General features: G+C 39.6%; 4 protein-coding genes across 10 annotated transcripts; 2 read left to right on the plus strand and 2 right to left on the minus strand.

The window, feature by feature from the left end:
* The first annotated feature begins 879 nt into the window (after positions 1 to 879).
* Positions 880 to 5259, plus strand: LOC104000898 (phosphatidylinositol:ceramide inositolphosphotransferase). The gene is made up of 12 exons (XM_009423051.3): positions 880 to 1369; positions 1451 to 1540; positions 2278 to 2364; positions 2470 to 2538; positions 3092 to 3172; positions 3301 to 3372; positions 3477 to 3537; positions 3634 to 3736; positions 3856 to 3951; positions 4045 to 4091; positions 4185 to 4309; positions 4933 to 5259. The coding sequence occupies exons 1-12, from the start codon at positions 1337 to 1339 to the stop codon at positions 5011 to 5013; spliced, it is 945 nt and encodes a 314-aa protein (XP_009421326.2). The 5' UTR covers positions 880 to 1336; the 3' UTR covers positions 5014 to 5259.
* Positions 5260 to 5696: 437 nt separating this feature from the next.
* On the minus strand, positions 5697 to 6977 carry LOC104000897 (uncharacterized). Its single transcript, XM_009423050.3, has 3 exons — positions 6820 to 6977; positions 6413 to 6739; positions 5697 to 6011 (listed from the first exon to the last, which is right to left on the minus strand). Exons 1-3 carry the CDS (start codon positions 6899 to 6901, stop codon positions 5893 to 5895), a joined length of 528 nt encoding a protein of 175 aa, XP_009421325.2. The 5' UTR covers positions 6902 to 6977; the 3' UTR covers positions 5697 to 5892.
* Positions 6978 to 7455: 478 nt separating this feature from the next.
* On the minus strand, positions 7456 to 15245 carry LOC104000896 (fructokinase-like 1, chloroplastic). 5 transcript variants are annotated; one of them, XR_010501975.1, is made up of 3 exons: positions 13180 to 13461; positions 8096 to 12475; positions 7456 to 7977 (listed from the first exon to the last, which is right to left on the minus strand). XR_010501975.1 is itself a non-coding variant. In XM_065172458.1 (3 exons), exons 2-3 carry the CDS (start codon positions 11424 to 11426, stop codon positions 9599 to 9601), a joined length of 1611 nt encoding a protein of 536 aa, XP_065028530.1. In that variant the 5' UTR covers positions 11427 to 12475; positions 13180 to 13461; the 3' UTR covers positions 9464 to 9598. The 5 variants fall into 5 exon arrangements, 2 of the variants coding, with proteins under 2 accessions (XP_065028530.1, XP_065028531.1); XR_010501976.1 differs by lacking the exon at positions 13180 to 13461 and having other exon boundaries at positions 8096 to 10680; positions 10764 to 10957; XM_065172458.1 differs by lacking the exon at positions 7456 to 7977 and having other exon boundaries at positions 9464 to 9607; positions 9825 to 12475.
* A 452-nt stretch (positions 15246 to 15697) lies between these two features.
* Positions 15698 to 25595, plus strand: LOC135583302 (protein DEFECTIVE IN EXINE FORMATION 1-like). 3 transcript variants are annotated; one of them, XM_065172461.1, is made up of 14 exons: positions 15698 to 15819; positions 15912 to 16105; positions 17501 to 17611; positions 18955 to 19037; positions 19316 to 19433; positions 19498 to 19658; positions 20094 to 20575; positions 20667 to 20737; positions 21569 to 21825; positions 22555 to 22736; positions 23665 to 23948; positions 24046 to 24163; positions 24446 to 24628; positions 24734 to 25595. In XM_065172461.1, exons 2-14 carry the CDS (start codon positions 15960 to 15962, stop codon positions 25046 to 25048), a joined length of 2511 nt encoding a protein of 836 aa, XP_065028533.1. In that variant the 5' UTR covers positions 15698 to 15819; positions 15912 to 15959; the 3' UTR covers positions 25049 to 25595. The 3 variants fall into 3 exon arrangements, with proteins under 3 accessions (XP_065028533.1, XP_065028532.1, XP_065028534.1); XM_065172460.1 differs by having other exon boundaries at positions 15706 to 16105; XM_065172462.1 differs by having other exon boundaries at positions 15706 to 16105; positions 20139 to 20575.
* The last annotated feature ends 1890 nt before the right edge of the window (positions 25596 to 27485 follow it).

Consider the following 27485-nt stretch of genomic DNA (forward strand, 5'->3'; position numbering starts at 1 on the left):
CGACGAAGATAGGATGGTCATTTAAAAAAAATCTCCATATCTTTAATCGTATGAAAAGATAATTTTACTTTTATCATTTTAAAAAATTTCTAACGAATCCTATTTGCTCCTCCAGTTATACTAATTCTATATATATCCTCGTTTCACTCTCCTTCCAACCTTTATTGTTGTCATTGATCCTGAGAGTAAGCTACACCCTTCCTTCTCACCCATAGTCGTCGACGAGAGAAGGGTGGGGTTATGATTGTCGTTGGACCCTCAACCCTTCACCGTCATCATTGGTCGCCAAAGTGTTGCATAGTGGCATCTATGCCCTTACTCACATGATGCAGTCGCTTACTCTCTTGCTCACGTGAGGGTGATGTGGGCTAATACTTGTTGTGAATGTGCTATGCAACACCCTTACCTATGTAAGAGCAATGAGGTTCGTTTTATCACTAGTCGAGTAAGATGTAGAAGGGCCATTATGCGTTCATCATTAGATGGGTTTGATCGAGAAGGTTGATGACATGATTAGGGGTTGGGCAGAGGATTATGATCGACTTGAATAATTATGAGAATTTTTTAAAGTTGAAGATCTATTTAAAAAAATTTAAAATTTAAGTCTTTTTCGAACATTTATCTCAGAGTTATTTTCTATCCAAAAAACACTCGTTGTTAACTTTGTCATGAAATACTAAAATATTATTATTAATTTTTTTTAATAAATAGAAAGTGTTAAGATATAATAAAAATATTTATCAATTGGACTAATGGATATCTAAAAAATCTACTTGAATAATTAATCTTCATTTGAAGGAAAAAAAATCCACCCTAATCTTTTGATTTGAAGAATAGGTAAAAAGGTGGGAAGGGGAAGGAGGTCTGCATCTTTTTCTGCCCCCCTCCTCTTCCTATTAATTATTATACAGTTCTTCATAGTTTGGAGCGTTCCATTTTTCTCCTCTCAGGTGCGTTTTCGGGTCTCGCTCTTCTCCCCTTTCTCTTGCCGGTCCTCTCGATCGGCGGTGGTGGCGGCCGCCGAGTGACGAGACAGCCGCGGAGGATCGCCTTCTCCAACAAGAAGGGGAGGCGAGAAGGCGGAGCCCACGAAACCCAACTGTCTTACTCACTGACGTTAGCAATCTCAAGCTTATTATTCTTTGTTCCCGACAACAAAGTCTTCTCTCTCCATTTGTACATGCGCGCTTGTGAAGGGCGATCTCTGTTTCCTTCTTTGCTGGGGTTCCTTTCTGGTCTTGGATCGAATTCGCCTCCGAGATCGGGACAAATCTGATCCGCGTCGCGTTGATCGGGTTATGTGGAGAACAAGTTGTTGGATCGTCGGTTGCCCGTCATGACGCTCTACATTACTCGCGAGGCTTCCAAGGTCCTTCCTTCACATAATCCATCTGTTTTGCTTTTCTTTTCCTTCTTCGCAACATTTCTGAAACCTTTTCTCCTTCTGCAGCTATGGAGGAAGGTTTGCGTGGAGACATCCGTGGAGCTTCAACTTCTCGTGGAGAAGTGGAAGCTTCTGCTCGCCGGACTCGTATTCCAGGTAATCATTCGATTCTTTTTCTTGGGTGCATCAAATTGATTGCTGTAAAACTAACTCTTCGGATGGAAATCTTTGGGAACTCAAATTTTAGCGAAGTTCTTTATTTTGTTTTGGATCGGACATTCTCTTCGAGGGAATCCCTAAATTAGGGGTTTTTTTGTTATGGGTACTAACTAGGGAATCCAGGTCATGTCTTGGTACACCAAAAAGTCATTACGTCTGCTACTAAGAACTTTCCTGATTGCTCGATGTGGCAAGTTGAGTGCTAGAACAGATGCTGCTTTTCACGGTCAGAAAGTAATTTGCTGCACTTTTTGTTTTTTTAGTGTTTAAATGCGGTTGGTTTGAGAACCTTGTGTTACCTTGTCCTGAAAGAAGTCTGGGGGTGCTTTCCTTCAATAAACTTTTGCCTTATTGATTCTTCTAGATAATCTACTTTCTTTTCTTTTTGTATCTACGATCTTGTTCTTAGAGTTCTCTTTTGGTGGTCTTAGTGACAAAATAGGGCAACCTTGGCATTGATCTCTTAGATTGTTTACCTGATGTTTTTTATGCCGTTATAATCATATGCCTCTTTTTATCTCTGTTATTGGAATCAATTGTGGGACAATGTGATTAGCTACTGAAATTATTTGTTCCAATTATGTTCATCATTCATGGTTAGTGTATGACTAGCTATACAAGTTAAAAATTATGGATTAGATCAGGGAACTAATATTTTTTTTTTCTTTTGTTAGTATATTCATGGGCTCTCTGCTCGAGGAGTTCATTATCTACATCAACCTGGACCAACTCTTCAAGATCTTGGGTTTATGATCCTTCCGGTGTGTAGCGGTGCCACATTCAATTGATTACAATTCAACAAAAAAATAATGTCAGTGCTGTTTTAAAGTGACATGCCAGTTATACCAATGCTTTTGCAATTTCAGGAACTTGGAAAAGAAAGAGGCTATATCAGTGAAAGTCTATTCACCTTCGTCTTTTTGTCCTTTGTACTGGTATGCATTGTCCTTGTCTAATGTGTTCTCTTATAAGTTTCTGCACATGTAATTCTGTTAGAATTAAGGAAAAGGTCTAAAATTACAAGGTACGTTTGCTTATTGAAGCAATGCCAATATCAGCATAACTCCAATATGAAACATGTTGGAGCTTTATCAAAATAAAATTATCATCATGCAGACAATTCAAGTTCATACTATATTTGATAGCCCTTTTCTATTTATGTTGCTGCATATTCCCTTTTTTCAAAGTTTTTGCATTGTTACCTCTGGTGTTTCAGATTATATTTATTATATAAGCAGGATATCTTCTTTGAAGGCATCACGGTTTCACTCAGTACCATGATGCAGCCATCTCTTTTCTCTCTTGTGTATATGTGTGCATATCTTTATGGATACACACATGCCATCATGTGCCATGACATAGAGTATAGCCATGTCTGCCATAAAGCTCTTAGTCTTACATTATATTTCTTACCTTTACTGCCACAGTAGGCACCATATCTTTGTTGAGTGCGAGATAGTTGTTTATGGAATGTTGTTACTGTTGCAGTGGACATTTTATCCTTTTGTTTATCATAGCAAGCGCTTCTACACTGTTCTGCTTTGGCGGAGAGTTTTGGCATTTCTAGTTGTAAGTTTTTTGATCTATTATTTCCTTTCTCCTTGGTCATTCTGTTGTCCAACACCTTCGGAATTGTAAGATTGTGTTTTTATGTTTGTTGCCTTTCCTTGGTTGTTCTGTATTCTCGTCGCCCTCAGGCTTGTCAAGTGTTGCGGATCATTACGTTCTACTCTACCCAGCTTCCTGGTCCTAACTATCATTGTCGTGAGGTATTATCTGCATGAATGTCCTGCCAATTCTTAATACTATTTTGCTGCTAAAATAATTGCTATCTATAGTTTTACTGTAATCTTTTGTTTTTCATGTCATTTAGGGATCAAAGCTTGCCAGACTGCCCCCACCAGAGAGTGTAACTGAAGTGCTTCTAATTAACTGTATGATCCTTTATCTGATATTATCTCGTGGTAGTTAAATGACATAAATTCCATTTAATTCCATTGAGGTATCTATTTTGATCTTCTTGCTTGCAGTTCCTCGTGGAGTCATATATGGCTGTGGTGATCTTATTTTTTCATCCCACATGATATTTACACTGGTGTTTGTGCTTACATACCATAAATATGGTTCTAAAAGGTACATCTTTGATATTCAATTATGCTTGTGAATTTGATGTTCTGGGAGTCCACAACTATGCAACTATGATTGCTTGTTATTTTATCAAAGTTAACCTAATTTCAATAACTTAACTGCAGATTCATTAAGCTTCTTGCTTGGGTTATTGCTATCATTCAGAGTCTGCTTATAGTAGCTTCCCGGAAGCATTACACAGTAGACATAGTCGTTGCATGGTGGGTTGAATTTGTATTCTCGTATTTTATTTTATTTTTTTCACTTTTTTTTTTGGTGGCTACTGGACTATACATTGATTTTAATGCTTGTAGGTATACAGTGAATTTAGTGGTATTCTTCATTGACAAGAAACTACCAGGTGTGTATCTGGTAGCCTGTGTTTTTCTTTATCACTATTTATTTTGCTTTTCTTGTATATTTGATAAATGAAAATTTTCATATTGGTTGACAGAAATGCCCGATCGTTCTAGTGGATCACAACCATTGCTACTGCTGAGTGTTAAAGAGAAAGAAGGAAACTCTAGAGAAGAGAACCTCAAGTTATTGAATGGAAATTCAGTGGATACTGCTGATTGGGTATAACACTTTAACTGATATGTTGCTTTTCTAACTGACCATTGTTAGTTAGTCTTAGTATGTTATGTGGTCGACTGGTGATGTACATACATCTCGCTGTGGCTTTATCAACCAAGCTTGAGGATCAGGTTGCTTTCAAACATAACTTAGATCTACTCGATTTGTTTCCATAAATGGATATCAAATACCAATCACTTGTATCCATATGAAGCCGAAGAACCTTACTTTTGTTTGCATGACAATCAAAACTAGACATATGGATCCAGTATTACCTTCTGTAAGTGTTCTCTGCATAGTGTCTGCTGACATCGGAATAGTTTATGGAACTAAACATTATACATTGATTAACAACATCTAGTGTTGTCTGCACACGGCAGATTCAATAAGTTTATTGTGTTTTATATTACTGGGAAATTGTTATTTGCCAATGGCTCTTCCTTTTCTTCTTTCCCTAAGATGACTGAAGGGTATAGATCACATTATGCAAACATCAACCGATCAGAGTTTTAGAACATAAGCTATTTCATCTACAGAACATAGTAGTGTCTTTTCTTTTACATAATTACCATCTGATTCATTCCCCATCTCTTATGACTGGACATTTGTGATTTGTTTCCAACCAGAGGCAGAGAATGCAAACTAATGGCAATCATGGAGAAGAATCCATCCACATCCGTTCTGAATCTGCAGCTAATGGTAAATAGATGATATCGGACATCACTGTTTCGGCTGCATATTCCACAGAGGGGATTCCAAAATGGATGGTGCCTCTAAGTCTCTTCAAATCAAAGGCCTACTTCGAAGTCGGCACATCATATTGATGACTATACAAGTAATTGAAATTGTGCCTGGGCACACAACCATTTTGCTCTTACATCATAAAATGTTCATATGTATTATTTCCTTCAACAATTGCTTATTAAGCAGTAAAAAAGAATTATCTCCGTCCATATATGGTGTTCTCACTCTTGATGGGCTGTGTACCCTGTGCTTTATATCCTCCTTGTCGCTTTAGGAATTAGGAAGTTTTGTGTTCACAGGAAAGCTGGAAGGAACATGTACCCCATAAAAGGAAAAGTCATCTTGGAAATGGTAGCTAGCTATGAAGTTGTTGCTTTAGGGTTATTACTTCTAGGGTTTCTTTTGTTCTGATGCTTGTTATGTAGCTCCAAGTGATGCTTCCATGTGAAGCAGAAAGCATAGTGAATACTTCTCATCGACTTGAATGATGATTGTTGTGTTCATTTGCCCATTTTACTTAACAAAAAAAAAACTTTCCTCAATATTAGGAATTCAACCTTTCTGATCAAAATTGTCACCTGGAAATAGTTACACTTTCCAGCCCTTAATTTCCTCAATTCTGATCTTTTTGTGGCCTTCCCCTCTCTGAATTCGCAAAATAATAAGAATATATAACGATAAAGATTTTGATTGAGGTATCATTGATCCTAAAACAGAAGAGATGGTATGATGTTTTATTATATGGACGAAAAGACAAGTAGTTGCAGGCTCCCCGCATGCACCGCATCGTTATCTGCAACAAGGAAGAAGAGGGACGAGGGGCAGATGCCACCCCCTCGTTCTCAGGTGGAAACAGGAGGAGGAGCCGCCGGCCCCGGTGCTGCTCCAGAGCTGAGAAACTCCGCCATGGCGCGGCGGGGGTCCCCTCGCTGAGCCTCGCACAGATCCGGCAGGAAAACACCTGTAACATTGGCAGATAACCACGGTATCAGAACCGCACAGGCTTCTTCTTACTTGTATTCCTTCTGCTTATCTCTCTGATTTATTAGCCAAGCTTTTGATTGATGTATAAGCCGAATTTATCAATCAACATATCTCTACTAATCTAATCAATCAATTAGCTTGATGATGGTGATCTATCGATCCTATGTGGGTCTAATGCGCCTAAGTAGCATCCGAGAACAAAAGATTAAATAAGACTAATCTTGCCTTTTACCGAATATATAATTACTTCTTTTTAAGATCCTTCGGCCCACTGGGCCTAAGCTGATGAACTGTGTCAGACTTCCTGCTTTCCTTCTAACGTTTCCTTGGAGGCTAATCAACGTAAGATTCTGAGGCATGGCATGGGTTCAGTCATACCTTCTCCGGAAGCGAGATTGAAGTAGAGGTCGACGATGTTGGGGCAGTTGCTGTAGCACTCGGCGGAGCAGATCTTCTGCACGAAGTCAGGCTCCAGGAGGGAATCGGAGGAGATGCCGACGTTGCCGCGGGCGACGCCGCACGCCCGCACGCACTCGTCCGTCTCTATCCAATCCGATATTCCCTCCGCCACCGCCTCCGACGTCCTGCACTGGTAATCGGTGCGGCCCCCGTCGAGCTGCGTGTTCTCCAGCAGGCACCGTTTCGACGCGGACGACACAGCGAACGCGCACAGGTCCTGCGGCAGGTCCTCGCAGATCACCCCCGCTGAGACACACCGAGGCGTCAGGTTGACACGAGGGAGAAGATAACAAGTAAAAAGAGGCGCATTTCAGCAACGCACGAACCTGTGGCGGACGGGAGGAGGAGGAGGAACTGAGATAGGAGGAGGACCAAGGCCGTCGCGGACGAAGATGCCGGGAAAGCCATTGGTCAGACGAGGTAGGACGCGCTGGTGTTTGAAGAGACCAGGATCGATTGGTAGGGTGCATGGCCAAGGAGCAGCTCGCCTCGTTATATAAAGAGGAGAGAGGGGGAGAGAGAGAGAGAGAGAGAGCTACTCGGGGGAATGACTTGGCCATAATCGGAGCCTTTTTCTTTCTCCCTGCATTCGCGGGGCTGCGGCAGCGTGCGGCGTACACCGTTCAGCGGCGTCCGTGGAATACGAGCGTTCACAGGTTGTAATATAGTGAAGATTGACATAATCCGACGCCACGGAACTAATTTTTCCTAATAATTCGGATTAACGACCATTTAATGGAAATGATTAAACAAATTACCATTAGCAAATTTATTAAGACTCCTCACCTCACATATTTAATTATGATATTCTATCTCATATTAATTGTCACCCATAAAATGATTATGAACATAATAAACTGACTTCATATCCTAAAATTAACAGTAGATGTTATATTCCATCATATATTTACTTCATTCTTCTTCTCATAGTTCCCTAGAATTTCCACTCTTCAATACCAAACTGCAATGAAGAACACTCAGGTACTGAACAAAAGATTTTAAGTACAAGCTTCGAACCACAAATCATTGCTTCTATCAAATTGCCATTAAAAGACTATAGTGATGAAAATTATTTTGCTGTTATAAACTCTGTCATGAGCTTTAGCTGAATAAACAGACTAATTCCATGGACAGAATGACCGCAGACTTATAACAAGAACAAAATTAAATTAAAATGGGAAACATTAGAAAGAAATTGATAGCAAATAAATCCTAACTAGCGGTGCTGCGAGAGTAAAACCGTGCATTAGTTCGCCCGACAACATTATTGGCTCTTCAAAAGCTTTCAACCCCATCTTCATTTTATAGGATTTCTGGCAACCCTGTTGAATAGGCTCTCAAATGCCGACTGTTGAATTGAGATTCGTCTCTTTTGTTTGCCATTCCCTGATGCACAATGTAAACTGCAGCTTTGAGAAGCATGTCTCTTCAGTGATAACCAGGGTGGATGGCCTTTTAGGTTGCTAGCCGCAGCTTCACTGTTTCTGCTTAAAACACATTCAGATGATCTTTTTCAAAGGCAAGATCAATTTTTAATGTCAAGGGAAGAACAACACTTGACAAGAATATCTATCTATGGAAGAACAACACTGTTGATGGTACCTGGGACTGAGATATGTATCCTGGAGTTTGATATTGTAGGACTTGATACCCATCCGTTGCGAGCAATTATAAAGACTTTATATCCAACATCCATCCCACCTTCGAGTACTCCTTTATAATGGCAAAATTCGTGATGTTTTGGGCCGAGGTGTGAGAAGGATGCAACAGAAAGCAGAATGTAGCATCTAGCTGTGTTCCTAAAATATCAGCCAACTTCTCAACTCTTGTTGATCAAAGCTGCAGTCTTTTTGAGATTGATTTGATCGGTATCTCCTGACATCTACATAGAGCAGGTTATGTTTTCGAGTTGAAATCACCAGTAGTCTTTGCATGAGCATATGCCATTACAGAAATGATGGAAACGGCTGGAGTCTCTGACAATTATCTCACGGTTAGCTATCTCTGACACAAATTTAAACACGGTGTGGCAGTCTCCACAAACACGGAGGTTCTTTACAATCTGGATAGTCATACCGGGTTCTGTGCTTAAAAGAGCAAAGCATATGGCTAACCTTTCACTGTGACTAGAGAGGAAGGATTCTTTCTCCTCTTCTTCAACATTATGCATCACTGAACTTGTGTCAGGAACATAACCCATCTTCTCCATTTTCTCACGCAAATCGTTCCAAATATCACGCATCTTGTCATATTGTGGGTGAGATTGATCACCAACACTAAATGCATGGATAGTGTTCCTAATATCAACCCAACTGCAACCAGGAGTTTTATTCACGCCTATGTGATTAATTGCCGATCTCATCCTTCTAACATCGGTCCATCTTCCAACCTGTGCATATATATTTGAGAGAACTACATGATGAGCAACATTCTGAGGCTCCAGTTTGACTAAATGATCCAGTGCAATTTCCCCCATTGCTACATCAGAATGCATTCTACAAGCACCCAATAGCGCTCCCCATACACCAGCATCAGGAGTCATTGGCATTCTTTGAATCAAGGACCAAGCTTCACCTAATTCACCAGCACGACCTAGCAAATCTACCATGCACGCATAGTGCTCTACGTTTGGTTCCAAATGGTGTTCTGTCATCATAGATTCAAAGAACTTTTTTCCTTCTGCAACTAAGCCTGAATGTCTGCAAGCAGACAGTACACCAAGAAAGGACACAGAATCTGGCTTGACGTAACTATCCTTCATCTGCAGAAACAAAGAGATGGCGCTTTCACCAAGTCCATGAATGGCATATCCAGCAAGCATTACGTTCCACGATACTGTATCTTTTTGATCCATTTGGTTGAAGAAGTCTCTGGCATTATCAAGCCTTCCACATTTTGTGTACATGTCAATTAGACAGTTCCCAACAAGGACTTGAGACACAAAGCCGATCTTGATTATGTAGGAATGAAGAGCAGAGCCTTCTCTTAATGCAGCTAGGAATGCTGCTGCTGGTAATATGCTGATTAGAGAAATTAAATTAGGCTTCATATTCTCAGCTCTCATCAGGCGAAAGGCAGATATAGCTTCGTTAGCACGACCATTGTTCATGTATCCTGCAAACATGGTATTCCATGATATCACATCCTCATGAGACTTGGTCTCTAAGAACAAAAACTCAGCAGATGGAAGGTCCCCACACTTGGCATACATATCAATGGTTGCATTTTTCACATGAAGATCTGAATTAAAACTGTTTTTGATAACCAGGCCATGAAGACAAGCACCAATCTCAAGAGCATTCAACAGAGCACAGGATGGAAGGGCACCTACCATGGTACCAGGATCTGGGCAGTGTCCCGCCGATCGCAGTCGATTAAAAAACTCCAAAGCTTTTCCTGCCTCGCCAACTTGTGCATATCCATTGATCAATGCATTCCAGGTCACAATATCTTTGTGTTCCATGTTGTCAAACAAAGAATGTGCAGAAGTGAAGGATCCACACTGAGCATACATTGCCACCAGAGCAGTCCCCACCGAAACATCCAGGTGAATGTTTGACTTCAGGGCAAAACAATGGATGCTCTTTCCTAACTTCAATTCTGACAAGTCTGCACAAGCTGGAAGTAGACTCACAATGGTAACTTGATTTGGCATTAGACCTGCCATTTGCATTTCCTGGTAAAGAACTAATGCATCTGTAGGGTGATTGGCCTGGACAAAGGCCGAAATCATTGCTGACCAAGCAACAACATCTCTGTCTTTTATCCCATCAAACAGTGACTTTGCCTTCTCCAAGTCTCCACACTTTGCATACATTGTGACGAGCATTGTTTTGACTGAAATATCTGAATCCACTCCTTTCTCAGTTGCATAATTATGGATGCTCACTCCCTTCTCTCGATCTCCTGTCTCAGATGCAGCAGAGAGGGCACTCACCACCGCTACCTGGTTCAACTTTATATCTTCACTTTTCAAGTCATCAAAAAGCACCAGAGCATCTGCATAATAACCATTAAATACATAGCCACATATCATCGTTCCCCAAGTTACATCATCTTTCCCACTTGACATTCCGTCAAATATCTTACGAGCAATGCCAGTGCTCCCACATTTGCAGTAGGTATCAATCAACCCATTAGATACGATAGACAGAATGCATCTTCTAGTGAGGAAACCATGAATAACCCTGCACAAAATAAGAGCAGAGAGTTCACACACTGCCGGAAACAAGTTTAGAAATGTGACCGAATTGGGGACTTCACCGGCCACCTGCATCCTCTTAAAAAGAGCCAAAGCTTCTCGAGGACGGCCATTCTGGGAGAAACCCGCGATCATGGCATTCCATGAAACTGCATCCGTCTCCGCCATTGACTCGAACAGCTCGTGGGCAGTCGTGACCATACCCAATTTACTATACATGTCAACAAGGCCGGTGGCAATGAAGACGTCACCTGAGAGCCCTCTCCTTGCAACCTCCTGCCGTATCATATCACCAGTTTCCAAGTCAAAAGCGCCGGCGCTGGCCTTGGATGCAAAGGTGAAGGTGTACTTGTCGGGCTCAAGCCCTCGCCGCAGCAGGCGGTAGTAAAATTCGACTGCTTTCTTGTGCTCGCCGGTCCTAGTGTAGCACCGGATCATGGAGTTCCACAAGGCCATGGACGGATTGGGAGAGGTGTTGAAGACGGCGAGGGCGGCGTCCGATCGGCGGAAGGAGGAGTAGGAGTTGAGAAGCAGGATGCAGGTGGCGTCGTCCGTGAGGGACCCGAGGACCAGGATGCGGGAGTGGAGTTGGAGGAGGGATCGGACGTCTCTGCAGGAGCGGAGGAGGTGATTGAGATGCTTGGACGGAGACGTTGGATTCGCAGGCGGCGCTGCAACGGGAACCAACACGTGGAAGGGTCGGCGCCGGCACCGCCATCCGCGCATAAACATGTGAGATGTGTGCTCTCTTAACAGCACTGGGGGGTCCAAGCTGAGGCTAGTCGGAAAAAGTAGCGTCGCAGCAGTAAAAAACTTCGAGTTTTCTTCGAGAAGATGAGTCGTCTTCTCGTGCAAGACGAGCTCCGCCCAGAGATTCGACCAGGTCTCTCTCCCTCGCAGTCTGCTCCTGCGCGCAGAAGCACAAGAGAGGAGAGACGGCGGCAGCACTCAGCGGGGAAGAAGACACGAGAATGACGGATTCGATTTTCGACGATTTGGGTCACGAACAAGTTGGTTTCGGTTAGATGAAGCCATGTGTTACGTTAGAGTCATATAAAAGAGGTTAAATCATGTAATTATTGGATTTAATATACAGTATGCACGTCCATGAAATGTCGACACCATTAACAACTCCATTTAATTAACAGTACAAGATTTATAAGGTGAATCCAATCATGAAAAATATACCCAACAGCCAATTGAACTCCTAAAACTTGCAACTCTCTTTAACCGATCCAATGCCAACATGGTTTTCTGATTCCATTCTTCTACTTAAATTATATGCATTCAGACTGAACAATCCTTGTTTGGTATATTGAGACCAAAGTGTGAAATAAAATAGTAATAAATTCATTCAAAATGGACCAATTTGCTAATCATTTAAACAATTAAAAAGATAAAAGACCAATTTGATATTGCAATTCATGGAAGCTTGTAATTGCATGAGTTGAATCCCCAAGATAAAAGTATCTAAACACCTGTGTGGTTCAAATGATTTAAGAGAGAACTTTTGGTGCATTTTCAATTATGAGATAGAGAACTTGGAGCACAGGGATAAACATAAAGGAGATTTGAGATTTGAAGAATGATCCGAGTATCTATTCATAAATACCTATTAACCTAGAAAAAAATCATTTGTTGAAAATTTGGCTGATCAAAATTTCTGCTCAAGAGAAGTTAATTTGGCAGGGACAACCACCATGTATATCAACCCTTGATAGATAGGATCATCTGACATTTTCCTTTGATCCATTTTGCAGTTGTCTTTCTTTGTTTGTATTCTGCATCATTTACAAGGAAGAAACATGAACATGTAGACATACTATATGTACAGAACAAAATATAAAAGATACGGAAAGGTAATGGCAACAAGATTGGAAAAATCAAAGGACAAGCAGCAACAAGATTATATGCATGGAATGGGAGTGTGTACTGGAATGTTTCCAGTGTTTGAGCATGTCTCAGCTCCTTGTTAGATGCGAAGCAAAAGAAATTTTCAACCATCACAACATTCTCCACTGATTCAATAATCTTTACATAGGAGGAAATGAATTCAACTTCAGAATGATGAAAATGGCAGTTGATTTAGCTTTCAGGCGGTTTTGTAGATGGTAAATGTGCAAACGTGTCTTCCGGGCTTTAGTTTTCTTGTATGACCATGACTCTTCTACTCAAACAAAGTCAGGGCAAGCAGTCACAATTGACATAATATGTAATATGATTTGCTTGACAGGAAATTTTGACTAACTTATTGTCTAGCTAACTCTATAAGCCAATCCAACAGATTTGCTTGAAAGGAAAACATTAATGGAATCATGAAATATTAAAGCAACAAAAGACGCCAATAAAAGATTTAAATAAGATGAAAGATAATAACATTTTCAGGTAAACTTGCATTGAGAACCAATGAAACTTGCATTGAGGATATTTAAACAACATGGAGGATAAGTCTACAAAATTTGTGGTAAAGTTCATCAAATATTACCAATTCTTTGATTCTTCTTCAGGCAAATAGTCAATACTTTTGAATCGTATGATTATCCAACCATAACATGTCTTCTTGATCTGAGATTATGTTGTGGAAAGGACAGATTCCGCAAGAGAAGCACAAGCAAGACCCCTGATCCTCCCACTTATGATTTATTGGCTGACATACAATATTCCTTCCAGGAATATTCTAGCACCTATTTGCCACAGCTGCCGTCCCACAACTTCACAGGCAATCATACACTCTAATTTTGCTGTCACATACAGAATCTAAGGTTTACCACATTGATGGAACATAGACTTGCTCTTTCAAATTTTGAGTTGCACTCTCAGTTGGAAACCCTCTCACAGCACCAATTGTCCATTGTGAAATGATTCCTGCAGCAACAGCAAACCGGAGATGCCTTTCTAACATGTCCTGATCCTCATACATCTCTGGATGTATTGTTAGCTTCCTCATGATCGCGGCCACTACAGCATCACCGGAGCCAGTCCGATCGCATGTGAACGGAGTAATGAGGACATCCTCTGTGCCAACGACTGCTCCATCAAACTTGGGGGTGTAATAATGGATCCGAAGTGTCCCATCCGTTACGAATAAGATCTTTAGCCCATCATGCCACAGAGGTGCTATTTCTTTGCGAGTATAATGGTGATAGTCCCTTCGGTTTTTGGTTTGTTCATAGGATTCAGAGTAGTACTGGGGCCGGTAGTTCCGCTTTCTCTCATAGTACTCTTCATCCAGAAGGAATTCCATCTCCTGTCTGGAAACCTCAATAAGGTCAGAATTGCTCCATGCTTTATTGATCACTTCTCGAGTCTCATCTCGTGATCTCCATAGAGACAAGGGTAGATTCAGATCGAAGAACACATTGCTGTTGTACTTCTTGGATAATTTGATGGCCCAAAATAGTGCCGGCTGCATTGCTGGAGACAGGAGGACTTCTGAGTTGAAATGAAAGATCCTAGCCTGCGTATTTAGAACAAATTCCACATTAGCATAACAATATGGAACAATGTGCTCAAAGATATAAGAAGATTCTTAAAACTGTAGCAGAAAGAATACGTTAAGACAAACCTCCTTCAGGACCGCAACATCAATCTCAGACTTCAAGAAGGAATCCTCAGCGCAATGTTTGACGGTCTTGGCGACCAGTCTCTTCCCACTGCCGTCATCCCTGTCCTCGAGTTCTATCTTCATGTGGGAGGCTGCAGTTCTGACCGCCGGATCGATCTTGACGGCCCGAGTCTGAACCTTCTCCAAGTTCATGCGGTAGACCAGGTCGTTGCCGAAGTCGTCGTCGCCGACCTTCCCCATGAAGGCGGCACGGCCGCCGAGGCGGGCGTGGGAGATGGCGACGTTGGACGGGGGGCCGCCGGGGGCCCTGACGAACTCAGGCGGGCTCCACTGGAGCTGCTTCCAGGAGGAGTACTGGTCCGGGTGCATCTGGCGCTCGGAGACGCGGACGGTCGGCACGAACTCCCTCCGCGCCGCGCCGAAGCAGCACACCAGGGGTGGGGACTCGTAGGGGAAGTCCATCCCGTCGTCAAAGTCCTCTTCCTCCTCTTCTTCTACTGGCGCTGCTACCGTTGGCGCCTTCGCTTCTTCCGGCATCCGGGGCCCTTCTGCCGCTGCTTCATCTTCCGGGGTTTTTTTCTGGGACCGGCGCCTTGTCCTCTTGACGGGAGTGGCAGGAGAGGAATCGGCGGATTTCTTCTTCCGGCCTCTGCGAGTGGGTTTGGGGGCTTCCATGGCTCCATTTCCAGCGTCGTCAACGATGGAGGCTCTCCAGGTTGTCGTCTCCCTTTGAAGCGGTTTAGGAACGCCGACTGGGGAGAGAATGGGGAGGGAAAAGGGATCCCTATTTGGAAACTTGTGGAAGAGTTTGCGATCTGCATCGAATCCCCGACGCGCTAACGATGACGGGATGGTGAATGTGTTGCTGCTTAACAAGTGAAACGAGGCGGCCATGGCGGATGGACTCCCCCTTCCTTGTCTTCCAGGCTCGTCTGACTCTATCCTTTCGCACGGCAGCCTGGCTACTGTGGAGATAAACTCGACACTCGAGAGAAGGGTTTTTGACACCAGAGGACAACTTTGCCCTTGTAAAATAGGAGTCATCAAATAAAAATGCAAAATCTAAAATAAATAAAATTGGAGTCATCATAACAATCAGCTCATCGGGGACCATAAAATAATCCCAAGGATACTCCAAAATAAATAAATTGCCTTTTACTCTTCAATTTCGATCATTATTAATGAATCATATGAATACCATATTGATTTAAGTATCAATGAAACCTTATAAGGCATATGAATACTATGTAGTTTTTGCATGATTTCAGCTTGAATTTCCTAATTTCTCATTTTCTTAGTTTTCCACGACATAGCCAACAATATGTCTTGTCCGATGCCGATCGCAACGCAATGGGCCGAAGTATATACACATTGGACCGAATTGGACCCGAGCCAACCCAACAACGCAACCCAAAATCCTTCTTCATAGACCGAATTGGACCCAAGCCAAGACGAGGGGTCGGATTTTGTGCGTGGGATGATCGTTCGACGGCGCATCGGGCCGTTGTTCTCCTTCTGCTGCTATCGCCGGTTAGGTCTCGCCTTCGTCGTCGTCTGAGGGTGGGAGACGAGCCGATCCTGCTTCCCATCTCTTTCCAAGCATCACCTGATCCAAAGTAGAACTCGCCTTTTCTCTTCCTCTCTCCGGTTAGGGTTTCGCTCTCCACTCCGGGCAGAAGGTCGGAGAATTCGTGGATCCGATGAGGCTCCCCGCGGGGGTTCTCATCCTCGTCCTCCTAATCGCTGCACCGAGGTCTATCGCGGGTGATGGCGCATCCCCCTCGAACCATACCAACAAATTCCGCGACCGCGAAGCAAGTGACGATATGCTCGGTTATCCCCATTTGTAAGCTCCATCTTATCGTTTATGTCACTCGTTCCTCGTCTTTTCCTTTATAAAAAATTTCCTGTAAATCATTATTATGATTTTGTAGAATTGGTTGCTCTTGATCCTCTTGTACGAAGCCATAGCTTCATCTTTCTTTCTATGTGAAATTTGTTAATAGTTTTCTTGTTACTTTTAGCAAAAACTGGTTTCATGACACTCTTCACGTATGTGTAGCCGTCCATATAGGTTGAGTATGATTTCAATTGCTACTACCGCTTGTATTGTGTGGCATGTTAGAGTGAAGTGCCAACAGTTATCGCTCTCTTAGTCTAGGAATGATTCAGTTTTACCTTGTCCTTGGTGCACCTTCTAAAATTAGTTTCTCTTTCTTTACACGAGTTGATGATTAGGAATCATGATGCTTTCATATCTATCTGACAGCCAATTACCAGTCTCTTGTTTAGCAGGGCTGCGATATAAAGTTTAGCAGTCTGAAACTGCTGGTGATTTATTAGTGGCTTCTATGATTTTGACATAACTTCCAATACCATCTTCCGTGCCAAGGCCACTCGAAGGCAAAGCATGCGTAGCACATAAGTAACCTCAACATCCTCTGGCATTTTGACCCATTGCTGCACAAAATTAGACCTTTGCTACGAGTATAAACATTTGATGATAAGCACGCTACATTATACTTCTAGAGTTTTCTGAGCCGAGAAGAGATTTTCATAGTACTAATTATTGTATAGAATTAGCTAATACTTCAAAATATTGTACCCTGTATTTTGCCAACTTCATTTGCTGTGCTCAATTTATTCTGGCTACGCTCCAGTAAGCAAGAAATGGTTGTCCCAGTAATTTTAGTTTCTACTTTGAGCACATCGAAACTTGACATTATTAAAAGAATTATCTATAGAATTTATTAATATAAATTTTTATGATGAAATCTACTCGATAACAAAAATTGCAACTATTTTCTATTGTGCTATGTATTTTTGCGAACGACATTTCTGTGTTCAGTATGCAGGAAATCGGTTCTCAAAGTACTTTTAGTTTCTGCTTTGAGAACAGTGGTACTCGATGGTATCAAAAGAATCACTCATATAGTTTTTTTTTTCTTTGATAAATTCTATCCCATAGTGAAAATTTACAACTATTTTTTACTACATTTTTTGTATCCAATTTATTAGTTTCATAAGCCTACTATAGTCTGGCCATTCTCCAATGTGCAGAAGATGGGTCTTTCAAGTAATTTTAGTTCCTGCTTTGAGCACATGGGTTTTTGATGTTATCCAAAGAATCACTTGTATAATTATTTTCTTTGACTAAATCTATGCTGTAATCATGGTCAAATCAAGAGCTATATGTCCAAGATGTACTAATGGGTAGTCCCTTTTTGTTTCTTTCTCATAGAGATGAAGATTCTTTGTTGAATACAAAGTGTCCAAAGCATCTAGAATTGAGATGGCAAACTGAGGTTAGCTCCAGCATTTATGCAACTCCATTGATAGCTGATATCAACAGGTAAGGGTCATCCAATTGTGTAGTCTTATATGCAGGATTTATAATACGACTGAATTAATTTAATCTTAAATTATTAGTGAATCTGCTTGGTGACTGTTATTTTTTAGTGAAAATTTTTCCATACCTTTTTTCAGTAGACTAGTTGCTGTAGAAATCATTGTTGAGCCAACTTTATATGTACTGGGTGTTGAAATAACTATATTGATGTAGATCAAGTTGGTTTATTTAGTTTTTCTATACTTGGCTGCTATATGCATCTATGTTGGAAGTACATAAGATCAAATTTGATTGGCAACGGTTGTACTGGATGCCTTAGTTTATTTTTCCATACTAGCTAGCCTAGCTGGCAAAGATGACTTTATTAGATGATCACAAGAAGATCAAAATCCACCATCATCACCTAATCTTTGATTTACCCTTCCTCCATGAGCATGAAATTAGGAGTCCAGTGAATAAAGATGATGTGAACCAGAAAGCAGCACATTTGGCTGGATTTGAATGGTAGATATGACAAGTTCACAGTTTGAGCTGAAGTTTCTGAAAAGCATGTTGACTTCTTGATTTTGTTCCAAGGAAGTGACTAGGACTATAGTCACTTTAGTGACTTTAATTGTTTGTTGTGATGTGAATATTTTGTAGTGTAAATATATGATTGGCTTGATTGTGTCAGGCCCACTGGCACTTTTAAGTTGTATTGGCAATGGTATGGGAGAGTAAGGTTGGCTTGATTTGGGGTTGATCTAGCATAATTAGATTATATTTAGTTCTAGACCAAGATAGGAAGATATGGTTTAACATAACTAAGCCAAAGCATAAAAATAACACTAGATAACTTATGTGATTCCTTTAAACTTGACCTTGCATCCTAACTGTATCCAAAAGGAGCCTATCAAATAGCAGCAACGGCAATTACACTTCTATTGTCAAACCAGACGTTTGGGAATGATTTAAGTTTTGGTTGATGTGTGATTTGGTCTCCAACCTACTCTGAAACTAATATAACGTACCATAAATGTGTATCTGTTGGATATTGTTTCTTGCTTCTTGATGTGTTAAGTGTAGAGACTCCTTTTTGTTCTTATTTTTCTAATTCTGGTAAAAGAGGGTGGATTCTTTCATGAGGCTCCTGCCACTGCAAGGTTTGGGAAGGTCAATGTATGCAATGATACCCATGCTAGTCAGAAGACTAGTCCCGTGACTTGAATAGATTGCTAAAGAGAAACCTTATTGTAATACCAAAGCTCATCTTGTCTCATTGCTGATATCTGACATATATAATAAATGTGATTATAGTTGTTTGGAAAGTTGTACTGACATTTTGTTGCTGTTAATTTTGCAACTAGTGATGGCAAGCTAGAGATAGTGGTACCATCATTTGTTCATTACCTGGAAGTGTTGGAAGGTTCTGATGGTGATAAACTGCCAGGTATTTATTTATATATATATTTTTCATTTTGTTTAGCTTTGAAAATTTCCTTTAACAAAGGCTGACTGCAGCACCAAGTGTATACGTGAAACTTCGAGTTATCTGCTAGAGATTCCAGACTTCATTAATGCTAGTATACGCATCGATGCTCGACAACAATATTTGATCAAAAATTTTAATATCTTGTAGATGGCTCTTCTTTGTGCTTTTATCGGTATAGGATGAATAATTTGTATAATCTCAGTTGTCATTGATGACAAAGTTGCAAATTTTTTCAGGATGGCCAGCTTTCCACCAATCAACTGTTCATTCAAGCCCCCTCTTATTTGATATAGACAAGGATGGCACGAGAGAAATAGGTCTAGCTACCTACAATGGAGTGATAAATTTTTTCAGGTAAGTTTCTTCAACTTCTGCTTGTTGGATTTGTGCATGTCAACGTTAATTGATGGTTTTATAGGGTCTCTGGCTATATGATGATGGATAAATTAGAGGTACCTCGTAGAAGAGTTCGTAAAAACTGGTATGTGGGGTTGCATCCAGACCCAGTGGATCGTTCACATCCTGATGTTCATGATGATCTACTGGTTGAGGAGGCTTCTGCAATGAATTCAATGTCTCGTATGTGATCAAAACACCACTGTGATTTTCTAATTTTTCATGTTCTGATTCCAATAAGTCAAATCTTTATTACATTTGACCAGAATGTTGGATTGTATGGTATTCTTTTTTTTCACTGATAATTAAATGGCTCTTCTGATAATAAACTTTCTTCACTCTTTTTTGTGTGTGATGTATATGTGAAATGCATTGATTTTCATATTTGATAAGCATGTATATATCTTGAATGACTTCTTTCTGTGTGATAAATTTAATGGATTGAGATTTTTCACTTCACTTCTAACTTCAGCTTATGAAGTTAGGATGGGCTTTGTCTGAGAATATTACTGTATGGATCCTAGAATAATATGTTAATATATCACTATTTTTCAGTCTATCTTTTATATATATATATATATATATATATAATTGGCGATTATGTTTGCTTTTGTCCAGATGTGAATGGAAGCATGTCTGAGACAAATACTTCTATTTCCTCAGATAACTCGGTCAATGCATCTAAGCTGGAGGATGAAGGAAAACTTGATTCTACCCAAAGTGATCAATATAATGGGTCATCAATTAATCTCAATAATAACACCAAGCATGATATTTCAATGGAAAATGTTACAACAGACAATACAACACATATACAGCGGAGGCTTCTTGAAGAAACTGATGGTAAAGGTGCTCAAGATGGACATTCTGAAACTACCACTAGTGCTGGAGCAACTGTGGAGAATGATCAAGATCTGGAAGAAGAGGCTGATTCATCTTTTGATTTATTTCGAAATTCCGAAGAGTTGGCTGATGAGTATAATTATGACTATGATGATTATGTTGATGAATCCATGTGGGGGGATGAGAATTGGACAGAAGAGAGTCATGAGAAACTGGAAGATTATGTGAGCATAGATTCACACATACTATGCACTCCAGTAAGTATAGCATGCTGATAAGTTTATGTATTTTATACTTGTGTTTAAGCTACAAGATAAAAATTTATCCACATTTTCATGTTCTCTCAAGGTAATTGCCGACATAGACAATGATGGCATCCAAGAAATGGTAGTGGCTGTATCATACTTCTTTGATCGGGAGTAAGAACTTCCCACTTTTTTATTGGTTATGCTCTTTATATGAACAAATTATATAGTGTTTTGGAAAAAAAAGTTAAAGGTGATAGGTGGAGTGCTTTTTATTGCATGTGGTCTTTGGTATATGGAAATTGCACAATCTTGTGTTTCTCTTCTTATGTTAGTTTAACAAGTGTTTACTGACACAATTATGGCAATTTCTGTCATTCCTTAAAGTCGTTGAATTTTGGGAAATCATCTTTTTAATAAAGTCATCAACCATTTTGTTCACCACGCTATCTTAGTGTTGGGTTGGCTATATCTTTTTACTTGGATAGATCTTATTTCTGTTTTGTTGGATATCATCTATATACTTGACCTAAACCTTATTGCCATATCGTTGAATCTCATCTTGACATCTTTATAAAGATATTCTTTTTCCTTCTATGTGTTCAGTTATCACCTTTGAATTATTAGGTTGTCATATAAATGTTTCTAGAATGAAAAAAATGAAGTGAACAGCGGACAATATCTTGATGTTTTCTTCATACAACAGAGTATTTACTTGCTGTACTTAAGTAGGTTCTGATGTCATAATGACAACGGCCAACACGTAGTTAGTGGAACTTTAGTGGACAAAAATGCAACAAGGAGCGTTTGGCACATCTGTCCATGTGCTCAAGTGATTTTTTACCTTTGTATTGGTAGATCAACCATCTTGTTCACGCATGTTTAATGTTTCATTTCAGGAAATGAGTGACAGTTTTAGGTCATTTTTTATCTTCTTTTAAATGCTTGTCAATAATTTTATGTCCTTTAAATGCTTGTAATAATTGGTCGTTGACAAGTGAACAGGTATTATGATAATCCACAGCATTTGGCAGATTTGGGTGGCATCAACATTGAGAAGTACGTAGCAAGTGGTATTGTAGTTTTCAATCTTGATACAAAGCAAGTCAAATGGACTGCAGACCTTGATTTGAGTGTTGATTCTGGAAATTTCCGTGCCTATATATATTCTTCTCCCACTGTTGTTGACTTGGATGGTGATGGAAATATGGACATTCTTGTTGGAACTTCCTATGGCTTGTTTTATATTTTGGATCATCATGGTAACTTTTGCCTTCTTTTGTAATTAATTGTTCTCCATGCTTAATCAATAACTATCTCTAGTAATTTTCTTTTTTTTCCCTAGTGAATTTTTATATGCTCATCTTTCACATGCTGCAATTTGCGGAATATTTTGGACAACCTACAGCTTCTATACCTGTGGATTTTTTTACAACATTAACCTGCTTGGGTATATTCCCATTACTCACCAGAACCTCATTGGTTACCATCAGAAAAATATCTGTGAGACTTGATTATTTCCTGTGCAAAGGCTTGATTCAACCCCCAAATAAAATATGAAAAAGAAATCTGGAGACTGGTTAGACAAAATATATAAGTTATTTGAACCAGCATGTAGGAATGTTCACATGCTTTAGCTGGAATGTAGTCATTGTCTGCTCTGGTTAGGGCATTTTTTTCAATGAGAGAGCTAATGACAGTTGGGGGTGGGCAATAGAGGCATTCTCAGGTTAAGTGTTACAAATATTCTACAGAATCTATCCTTTAGTTTGTCCAGTCAATTTTACCAAAATGAGGCAATAATATAATGCAATAGCTTTTACGAGTTGCACTTTCTATCATAATCCAACGGCAATAGCTTTAGATTAAACAACATTTTGTACATGTGTTTCTCTTATTTTTGTATTTTGCAAATATTATATCTCCAACTAGAGGAACTTAGAAAACCCCTTGTATTGTTGACTCTATTCTGATATGATTTTCATATGTAGGCAAAGTGAGGAACAAATTTCCACTTGAGATGGCTGAGATTCAAGCACCAGTAGTGGCTGCTGATATCAATGATGACGGTAAAATCGAAATAGTGACAGCTGACACACATGGAAATGTTGCAGCATGGACTGCACAAGGAGAAGAAATCTGGGAAGTGCATCTTAAGAGTCTAATTCCTCAGGCAAGTAAATTTCCGTTATCTATATGGATGATATTTTAATCTGACTTAGGAAATTCAAAATTGTAATAAATTAAATGATTAAATCATATTTTTAAATATTTAATTAGACTCATCCACATACCTATATCTTGAATTTGACTTATATCCCCGTATTTGGAATTAGAATAATTATGATGCCGGAAGCTAGTATCCATCTTTCACCCACCGCTCCACATCCAAGTCAAGCTCAGGAACAAAGGATGCAACTATCTCTTGAAATATCATGGTTCTAAAACACAAACTGAACAAGCCAAAATGTACAAATCTTGTAAGGTGTTGACCAACTTGTTTGACTTTGTGTATTAGCTGATGTTATGTTTGTCTTTGCAAAAGGAAAATCAGATCATGTCAAAGGCTAGGCACCTGTAAAAGTTTGTAGGGAATTCTCAAAATCTAACAAAATTGCTGAAAGAAGACTTCATATTAGTCACTACTCACTTCAACAGCGATATTGATGTCTACCAACAAGTGATAATGAGATTTCAAAATTTCACTTTCCTTTGGGGAATAAAATTCAATAGGATAAATGTTTCTTTGTTGCTGGATCTTTTCATTGCCTTTTCATGGTTTAGGGAGACTATATCATTGTAGTGGTTCCTCCTAGCAACGTGAGAATTATGAAAGACAATTTTAGCTACATCAACAGGAACTTCAAGTATGTCTATTCAAGGCCTGACATGCATTATAGTGCCAGCAACCGTTTGGGTTAAGTATTAGTGATGTTCTCTATTAGTTGCTGTTAATTTTAGATTGCATTTGTATTTACATGTTTGTGATGTTTGTTTGTGTTGAGACAGTTGGACTAATTACAGGCATAGAAAATCATCAAAATCACATCTATCTTATACTATGAACAGGTAGTTATCTAACTTTGAGATTTTGATGCCAGGGTCCAACCGTTGGTGATGTTGATGGGGATGGTCATACAGATATAGTAATCCCAACGGTATCAGGGAACATCTATGTTCTAAGCGGACAGGATGGTTCACATGTTCGACCTTTCCCATTCCGAACTCATGGGAGGGTGATGAATCAGATCCTTTTAGTTGATTTAAACAAACGCAATGAGAAATTGAAGGGGCTAACCCTAGTCACCACTTCATTCGATGGCTATTTGTACTTAATCGATGGATCTACAGCCTGTGCAGATGTCGTTGACATCGGCGAGACATCGTATGTTACATCCTATGAGGCCTTGTGATTAAAATTAGTACCATTTTCTTTTAGTTGCTATTTTTCTTTCCTTTAATCAAGGTTCTTGTATCCACAGATACACCATGGTCTTGGCTGATAATGTTGATGGTGGAGATGACCTTGATCTTGTTGTCACAACCATGAATGGCAATGTCTTCTGCTTTTCCACCCCATCCCCACATCATCCTCTAAAGGTGCTTGGGAATTTTTTACTTTTAGTCTAGTGGAAGATGCATGCTTGTCTTAAAACTTTTTGTTTATTTAATCAGAAAGTGAACCGTTTTAAATTGAGCTAGTTATAAAGTAACATATTAAACCCTTCTTAGATGAATGTATGCATGCATGCACACAAGCACACATCTCCACAGACATTTACTTTTGTCTACCAATTGCATCCATTTTAAATATGTTACTCTTATAAGACAACTTGCACATATGGTGTCCATGAAATTTATCTGTCTGGTTTTCCATTACAGGAATGGAGATCACCAAACCAGGGTAGAAACAATGTTGCAGTTCGCAGTAACCGTGAAGGAATATATATTTCACATGCATCCAGAGCTTTCCGTGATGAGGAAGGAAAACATTTCTGGGTGGAGATGGAAATTGTTGACAAATACAGAGTGCCCTCAGGGTTTCAAGGACCTTATAATGTTACGGTACAACTTCTCATAAGCAGTTTCTTTTTAACTTGAGGACACCTGGATTGTTAATGGTTCTCGTATTCTGTTTCTATATCTATTTCTTTTTGTTGTTGAACACAGACAACACTGCTAGTTCCTGGAAATTACCAAGGAGAGAGACGTATAGTGGTAAATCAGGTCTATGATCGTCCAGGAAAGCAACGGATCAAGCTTCCAACAGTGCCTGTGCGGACAACAGGAACCGTCATCGTTGAGATGGTTGACAAGAATGGGCTCCACTTCTCTGATGAATTCTCTCTTACTTTCCATATGCATTACTATAAGTTGTTGAAGTGGCTTACAGTCTTGCCAATGCTTGGGATGTTTGCTATCCTAGTTATTCTCGGGCCACAAGAACGGGCTCCTTTGCCATCCTTTTCACGGAACATAGACTAAATCAGGTCTATGATCATCCATGAGTGGTATGATTGGGGAAAGATTTTGAAATTTTAACTACTCAAGAGTCATCAGTGGATTCAAATTGAAGCATGGTCAGACTGTGGAAGTATATGAGGTCACTCTATGGCCAGCTTAGTTGAATTATGAGTTCCAAAAGAAATCTTGGCTGTTAATTGTTGTGGTTGATGGTCTTGCTTGCTCGAGCATTTTATCAGACCAGCATATTTTTTCTCTGGAGAAGAAAATTGAGTATTTTGCCTTAAATTCCCCTCTCATCCTCATGGAAAAATATAATTTGAGCTGAATTATCATTAAGTTGTAGTTCTCTCTATATTTTCTTTTTCTATGCGACGAACAACCTTGGTGTGGACGTATGCAACCAAGATTGCTGTTCTGGGTTGTGTATATTTATAAGCACCAATGTCAGGGCATACTGTGGTGATGACTTGTATACGGAGATGCGGATGCTGAAGCAAAGCTTTCCACTGGGTTTGCTTCCATGATTAACATCTGCGATGCTTGAAGACTGTACTTGTTTTCTGCATTGCTGTTCTTTTTTATGAAATGGCACCACAAAGGCAAAGGGGCGTGATATACAACTTATGTGAAGTTGGTTCCTTTTTATTCAGTCTGACAATCTCGAACTGTAGGAAAAAAAAAAATCACAATGATAAAATCAAGAGTGGATTTTCAAAACAAAAATGAGAAGAATTTTTCATCTGAGTCTCTCAATTTTGAGAAATTTGCATCCTTGGTCGGGTTAAAAGGTCATTTTTACCCTTTTATCTTATTATACTTGTGCTCCCGTCGAACTCTAATAGTCGCTTTCTCTCCCCTTCGTCTCGTAGGATTTGTGTGAGGAAACAAAGGGTGAGTTCATGAGAATACGAGAGCTATGTGCAGCATTAACGAGAGTTCTTAGTTGTGGGCATAGGGAGTGACGAGTTTGTTGGTGGGGTAAGGGTCACAAGCCATGAGCGGAATTAACGAGAGTTGTGGGTCCTTGTGTAAGGGTTATGAGCAATGACAGGGATACCTCAAGCAAGGGTTTCCAACGTCAATGGAACGAAGGTATGGCTAGACGATAACCAAGGGTTGGATAGAGGACGATCGTCAACAAGAATAAAATGATCATTTTGAAGAAAAAGATATATATTTTTTAAAACTTTTCAAAATAGGAACGTTCCTTTGATATAAATAATTAGATATTTTAAAAATAGAGATTTTTTTAAGAATTCATCGTAAAATCAATTGACATAAATAATTAAATGATAAAAAAGTGATGTAATAGTTTTTCCTTTGCTTCCTTGATTTAAAAGGTAAAAAAAAAAAGAAAACACAGAGCACCTTCATCCACAGTTCAGAGTGTATGCATTAAAAAAAAAAAGAATGTTTGATCCAGAAAGCCCGCTTACAAGGGAACGATACCATTCTACCGCTACTACTGGAACGCCGGACAGCCAAGAAGAACATCACAACAATTTACAAACAATACATGTACAAACGACGTGCGTCCATCAGCGTCGCTGTCGCCCATACCGCCATTATTTGTCGCTCGATGAGGATTTCTAACAGGCCTTTGTAATTTTGTACCTGCTCGAGGATTAGAATCCACTATATTAAATTGGTACGATCAAGTTCTTATTTTGTTAGTCAATACTTCATTCTTCAATTTAATAGAAAACAGTACCTCTTGATAAAAAACCACTTGTGATATGTCCACCCCACGACATCTCCACAACTAGCACAGAATATTTGCGATACGTTCTGCGTCTCCGTCGTCTTCATCCCTGACTCATTCTCCTGCGTAATGTTCACACTGCCAATCATGATAACTAATCAACATTAAATCATTGTAGGATATGTATTTTTGGATTTTTAAAATTGTGTAGGATAAAAAAAAAATCTTTGGTGAAAAAAAGATATCTTGAGCTTGATTCATTAAAAAAATTCTCAATATGTCCCAATCATAATAACTATCCCGATCGATGCTATCAGATGTATCTATAATGGATTTCGAGAGGGTAAAAAATTATATATGAAAAAATTTTCGATGCTTAGGTGAGAGGATATATAAAAGTCTTACGCTTGAGTTAGATTAATTATTTATAATTGATAGATGAATAATTTAATTTTCTCTGTGAATATAGATAAAAGGTCTGATGCTACATAAAATATTCTAATATATTCTTAAATTATTGATATGTAAAATAGTATGTTTTGTCTTGACAAAGTTTAAATTGAGTATCTCAACACCAACTCTTCATGTTAAGTCATCTCTTGGTTGGTGTGCAAATTGTAGATCAAGAATATAAGGAATTCAATGCTCATATCGAATTACTCTTATATGCATGTTAAATATTTATGTGTACAAGATAAAAAGAGATGAATATAAAGAGAGTCGCATGTTCGTAAGAATTAAGAGAGTCGAGTT

The sequence above is a fragment of the Musa acuminata genome, chromosome BXJ3-10 (assembly GCF_036884655.1).
Source record: "Musa acuminata AAA Group cultivar baxijiao chromosome BXJ3-10, Cavendish_Baxijiao_AAA, whole genome shotgun sequence".
Lineage (NCBI taxonomy): Eukaryota > Viridiplantae > Streptophyta > Magnoliopsida > Zingiberales > Musaceae > Musa > Musa acuminata.